Source organism: Azolla caroliniana, unplaced genomic scaffold, assembly GCF_043228905.1.
Source record: "Azolla caroliniana isolate FFs.n. ecotype wild unplaced genomic scaffold, voAzoCaro1.0.p SCAF_7, whole genome shotgun sequence".
NCBI lineage: Eukaryota > Viridiplantae > Streptophyta > Polypodiopsida > Salviniales > Salviniaceae > Azolla > Azolla caroliniana.
Window position 1 is genome coordinate 19952533 of NW_028230442.1, and position 6184 is coordinate 19958716.

The 6184-nt window shown below is 37.6% G+C and overlaps 1 protein-coding gene across 2 annotated transcripts; it reads left to right on the plus strand.

Moving 5' to 3' along the window:
- Positions 1-261: 261 nt before the first annotated feature.
- Positions 262-3641, plus strand: LOC147862242 (NAP1-related protein 2-like). 2 transcript variants are annotated; one of them, XM_087322920.1, is made up of 10 exons: positions 262-420; positions 1521-1643; positions 1889-1939; positions 2041-2112; positions 2195-2308; positions 2411-2472; positions 2764-2824; positions 2957-3013; positions 3108-3179; positions 3307-3641. In XM_087322920.1, the coding sequence occupies exons 1-10, from the start codon at positions 304-306 to the stop codon at positions 3385-3387; spliced, it is 810 nt and encodes a 269-aa protein (XP_087179046.1). In that variant the 5' UTR covers positions 262-303; the 3' UTR covers positions 3388-3641. The 2 variants fall into 2 exon arrangements, with proteins under 2 accessions (XP_087179046.1, XP_087179047.1); XM_087322921.1 differs by having other exon boundaries at positions 3310-3641.
- Positions 3642-6184: the final 2543 nt, after the last annotated feature.

The window sequence follows — 6184 nt, forward strand, 5'->3', positions numbered from 1 at the left end:
AGAGAGGAAGAAGGAAAAAAGGATAAAAAAAGAAAGGAAAATACAAAAGAAAAAAAGAGAGAAAGGAAGGAAAAAGAGAGGAGGAGAGAAAAGCAAAAATCTAGGGTTTACACAGTCCTCCTCCTCCTCCTTCTCCTTCTGTATTCATTTGTTTTTTTTTTCCCTCCTTTCTCCTCCATCTCTGTTTTCTCTGTCTGATTTCTCTGCATTCCTTCCTCTTCTTCTTCTTCTTCTTCTTCTCCATTCCTTCCTTCCTTCCTTCCTTCCTTCCTCTCTCTCTCTCTCTCTTCTGCTTTCTCCGCCATGACTGATAAAGGAAAGAAAGCGAAGGTCGAAGAAGACGATGGCTCGGAACAGCTCGACACGGAACTCGTCCTTTCCATCCAGAAGCTGCAGGATGTCCAAGACGCACTAGAGAAAGTAAGTGCTCCTCTTCCTCTTCTCTCTGATAAGCTTCCTGTTCGTTTTTCTCGCCTTCTCTTCAGCTTTTGGTCGCTCAGAACCTCCTGCAGGATATTCATTGTTCAACTTGAGAAAATGAAGTCCTCCTTTTTCTTTTCTTTTTTGGCTTTTATCTCGCGTTTATTCGATGTGCTGCTCAAATTTTCCGCTGTTTCTCCTGTCTTGTGTGGCATATGTTCTAGAGAAATTAATCTACTTAATTTGTAAGGCGCTCGTTTGTTGCCTGTTTAATGTACACTACCAACAAGAGAAATGTAGCGCTGTTTCTGTTTGATTCCTTTCCTGATAGTTTTCTTGAAGGAAATGGAGCTAAAAGGAACGTTTTTATTTCAGTTTCTGATGTCTGATCGCATCCTTTCAATTCGCTTTCTGCTTGATACAGACCACAATAAACGGGAAATAGTGATTCTTTCCTCTTTTTAACATTTCCCCCTTGTTCTGTGTAGTTTTGCGTTTTTTTGAAATCTGATCAGGGAAGAAAACTCTTTCTTCTTTCCTCAACGCCTTCTATTTATTGTTTTGACCATTGCCATTCATTTTGATTCCGTGGAGGCTTCTCCTGTATTTGGGTTTTCTGCTTAGGTTAGGTTTCTAAGCTCATTAGCTACAATTATCAGTGAGATTTTAGAGGGTGGTTTCACTTCCATTTTTTATTTGAGGAGAATGAACCTTTGTAAATTGCTCTATCCTTTCACAGATGGTTGCTTACTTGCTCTTAAGTCGTATTTGAAATTCATTAAAACAATCTCATATCTGACAGAATTCATCAATTCTAATTTTCCCTCCGTGGGTTTGGTTTTTCTCTGGATGCGAGTTGAGGATCTTGTTTTCTATTTTGTTTATTGATCCACACTAATTGCGTCTTTGATTTTCTTCATTTTTCTTGATGCATCGATAGAAGAGCATTTCTTCCGCCACAAAAATTATGAAATGAAACCAAGCAATCACCTTTTTTTTTCTTTTGGTTTCAGTTTCTCTTACATCTTGTATCATCTAAAAAACAACATTCTTATCTGCGTTTCTGTAGTTAATTGAACGTCTGTATTCCCGTATGATAGGTGAATGAGGAAGCGAGTGACAAGGTTCTCGAAGTTGAGCAGAAGTATAATGAAGTAAGGCGGCCCATATACCATAAGAGGAATGAAATCATCGAAGGAATTGCTGATTTTTGGTTAACTGCCGTAAGCAAAATCATTATAATTTTTGTCTCTATGTTTATGAACATGTTTCCATACTTTTCCTCTCTTCTTATATTTAGAGTGTTTCAATAGCAAAGCTGTATTTACCTATTCTATACCATAGAATCTCGAATAAGAGTATCTTAGGTTAACATTAATAATGGTTATTCAAAGTGTAATGCTAGCTGCTGAACTCAATGACTTACTCTTGTGCTTTTACTGGTTGGACATTGGTTTGATCTTGATAGTTTCTGAGCCATCCTGCATTATGTGAACTACTTACGGAAGAAGATCAGCAGGTAATGTTTATAGTTTTGTTTTTTCTCTTGAATTGAGTCTTTGTGAGCTTTTATTGAAGAAATAATATTGAATGAAATCATTTCCAAACGTTTTGTTGCAGGTTTTTAAGTTCCTGCAATCTTTAGATGTTGAAGATTTCAAGGATGTGAAATCTGGATACAGCATTACATTTGTATGTGGTTCTCTAATATTTCTTGTATGTATTGATTTTGTTTCATTTCTGAAATTTAAACTCGGATCAATTGTTTTTCCAGACATTTCGTCCAAATCCTTACTTCGAAGATAGTAAGCTTGTTAAGGTTTTCCGCTTTTCTGATGAAGGCACAACATCAATATCAGGCACCCACCCGCGCTGGAAGGAGGGCATGGTATTCTTCTTTTGTCTTCAATGTGTTCTTTGTTGATGCATTCAATGGTGTTTATGCTTCATTTGATCTATCTTTGCTGAAAGTATCTAGTAATTTTCTCAGGATTTTACGAATGGTAATGCTCCCACCAAGGATGGGAACAAGAGATCCTTTCTAGAAGAAAGGTCAGTTTGTGTATTTGGATATTTGTTCCTGAACAACAAAAAGAAGTATAAGATATGACAGTTAATATGTATTCAATGATTTATTTTAATTTCTGAGTTATGTGGTTGTTATTCATGTGAATAATAAAGACTGATGGTTCAAGTTATTGATAAACTAGATATTAGGGAGTTTAAAATGTGTGCGTAATATGAAAGTTAATACCTTATCAATGGTTCATTTTTATGTACTGAGTTTTACTGGAGCTGCTCATGTGAATAGAAAAGACTGATGGTTTGATAAGGTTTGTGCAGTTTCTTCAAATGGTTTAGTGACACAGACCAAAAGGAGTCGTCTGATGGTGTCAATGACGAGGTTACTTTCTTTTACATAGTAGCTTGTTAGTTTATTGCTTTGATCTGCATACATTATTGGATTGCTTCATGATCAGTTTAATTGATTTCTGTTTGGACTTTGATTGGACTTGTGGTCTTCCAAATGTTTTAGGTTGCAGAGATAATCAAGGAAGACTTGTGGCCAAATCCTCTGAAATATTTCAATAATGTAAGTCTTTAACACATTGCCTTGCTATGTGAATTGTAAGGATTGTAGAAGATGGGTTTGAGGATTCTTTAAATTTTCTTATCTAATGTCTCAGGAAGCAGATGATGATGAGGATGAGTTTGAGGATGGAGAAGATGAGGATGAAGATGAGGATGTAGAAGACCAGGTAAACATTGGGCTTCAAATGAAATGAAGAGCCCGACCTAGCTATTCCGTAAATAAATCAGAAGCTTTACATAAATTGCCTGAGTTACTGTATATAGTATGTTAAAGCAAGACTCCATGTTGATTAGCAGGGTAATGGTGCTGAGAATGATGGAGAGGATGATGATGAGGACGATGAGGACGATGATGAGGATGAGGATGATGAATAGACATAATCTTTCATTAACTCTTACTAGTTGTCCTCATGAAACTGGGTTTCTCCTGATGAAATTTGTTCTCTAGGTAGGCTCCAGTATTGATCATGACATTTTTAGCAGAGGAAGGAAAATGATTTAAATGAACAAATGTGGCAAATGTTTTTGCTTAAAAAGATCTTAAAAAAATTGGGGTGTTACTTTGGAGAATACTGTCTAGGATGTATATTGAGGCAGTTAGAAATTCAACACAACCTTTTGCTTTTTGTAATGTAATGAGAGGCTGCTATGGGTTACTAGCTAATGTAGGTAGCTATGTATTGTGTGCAATTGTACACTTACAACCCTAGACAAAAGGAAAGCTTCATCATCCAAATATTATGGCTGTCTGTAGTTCGATGAGATGCTCACTGCTTTTCTAGGATTTTTGTTTATGTAGGAGTGTCTCAAAGCGTCTCTTTTTAAGCTTCTTTTTAAGCCTGAGATATTAAACACCATTCATTCTTTTTGACTGCTATTTGAGGTCATGAATGAAAATCTTTTACTTTGTATTTACAATCAAGAGTGACATGCTGACTGTTTAATTTTGTAGCTCTAAATTGGGCAAAAAGACCCCATTTAATCCGAAGTTGTTTCAATGATCTACCACCACCAAGTCCTTGAATTTATCTTCTGGCACAGCATATGTTTTTGAACTGATTGGTTTTGTTAATTAGAAGTGTAAGGTGGAATAGCCTTTAGGTGTACATCAGACAAAATATGAGAACACCATTCCCTTTACACGAAGGCCTACATTAGTAAACATGGTCACTGCAACGTATCCAATAAGGAAAAAGCGTGAAATGAGCTGACGGTCTCTAGCTTTTTGAATTTTTGAAATGTATAAGACTACCCTGGTCTTATTTACTTAAATGAACTGCATACAACTTGTGATCATCTAATGGTGTGTTATAAGAGCAGGTATGTTACTTCGGGTTAAATTTTGCATGGTAACTCCTTCCTTTGATCATCTGATATGTATGCCCTAAAAGGTGTACCTGAACTACTTCATTACAATACAGGAGAAATCTCTTCTTTCGATAAGGGCTGTATGTCCTGATCATCAGTCACTGTAACATGTAAGATTCTGTGCTTTTAAATATTAATTGTGTTATTCGAATGTCAAAAGAATGCACTCCACATCTATTTAAGATGCTGTAGGTCTCATAATGAGCTCAATTAAGTACATGAAGAATAATTCCCTTATTTCTCATGGTGTGCTTATCATAACTCATTGAATTCCGACAACAAGAATCCGAAAGAAGCACCTTTCCATAATTCATCAAATTATTTCAGATATGGTAAGATGTCATTTCAAACAATTGTGAAGTTGCTTCTCGATCGAACTTGAAAATCGGTTTTGAACCTCGAACTTGAATGGAAATATAATGGGCTGGATCGCTGCTGAATCTATATTTGCTTTTCTATAGCCCAGCCAAGCCAATTCATCAATGATGTCAACACTGATTGGATTCACTGGCTAAATGCTTTAGATTGCAGAGGTTTTGTTCAGCAAACTCTGCAAGTTCAGTAGGTAGGCTCTTGAGGCACACTTGCCTCTAGGGTTTGGCAGCGCCAGTGTAGACAGTAGTGAAAATGATGGTTCACCATGATCAAGAAGACCACAACAAAAATGTAAAAGCAATGACATTCCAGAAACTCTCGAGTATGCATGATGGGCAGCCACACAATGTGTCCCAGTGAAACAAACAATAATGTTTGCTGGCTTTTGTATCTTTTATCTTTTCATTTCTATTGCCATAGTTCACAGCAACAAGAAACTTCTATTAGAAAACATTGTAGATTAAACCTTCTCTGTTGAGCACATTCACTTCTCATTCCACTTCCCACATCAAGGTAAGAAGCTCAGAGCTTGATTTCTTCTTCTTCTTTTTTGTTTTGCAAGCTTTTGTAACACAAGTAAAGTACCCTTGAGAAGGAAATGGGTGACTAATCTAAAGCCAGATCTCCCCATGTACATGAGCTTTTTTTTCCCTGGTTTTTTTGAGATGCAAGACAGAGAAACCGAGAAGATCAATGAGCCGAAAGGACAACCAAAGGAATGCGCATTGAAGAAGTATATGATGCCGGGGATGAGAGAGTGTGATTCACCAGGTTATGGCATTCTCCTAGTACTTGCCATAATCTCCTAGTAGGAATCGGCAACGGCTCGGCTGAAGCCTAAACCGAACCGATTGGCTTAATCGGCTTAGCTAAACTGGTTCCTAAACGGGTTTAGGCTTAACCGGTTTGGTTTAGGCTTGAGCTCGGTTTGGGATTGCTCAAACTTGTTAAGCCTAAACCAGTTAAGGCTTAATCGGCTTGGCTAAACCGGTTACTAAACGGGTTTAGGCTTAACCAGTTAACCTAAACCGGTTCGGTTCAAGTTTGGAAACCTCCAAACCGGTTTGGGCTTAAACGGTTTGGTTTGGACATGGCCAAACCGGTTGAGCCAAAACCAAACCGTTGCCGATTCTTATATGCTAATAGGTGGAGGGAGGTGGTGCCTATGGTGTATCATGAAGCAAATCATAGGGTTGCAAATCATGAGGGCGTGTGGGATCAAGCCTCAAATATAGTTGACGATCCCAAGGTTCACACCATTTTAGACACATGTGCAAGTACTAGCATCATCAACTAAGAATTTTGTTGGAAGAAGAGGGGGAGTCCAAAAATGGTCCTCGTAGATATCAAATTGCGTAGGTTTGACAAGTCTACTCAGTGGCCCAAGAGAACTTGGACGGCCATACTTTTGACATCTATGGTTTAGAAT

What these genes read in the sequence shown, in the direction of transcription:
- LOC147862242 (XM_087322920.1), top strand. Translation starts at nt 304, where the DNA reads ATGACTGATAAAGGAAAGAAAGCGAAGGTCGAAGAAGACGATGGCTCG. An exon ending in AGATCCTTTCTAGAAGAAAG is followed by an intron (nt 2,473 to 2,763) that starts GTCAGTTTGTGT and finishes AGGTTTGTGCAG; the next exon opens with TTTCTTCAAATGGTTTAGTG. An exon ending in CTGATGGTGTCAATGACGAG is followed by an intron (nt 2,825 to 2,956) that starts GTTACTTTCTTT and finishes CAAATGTTTTAG; the next exon opens with GTTGCAGAGATAATCAAGGA.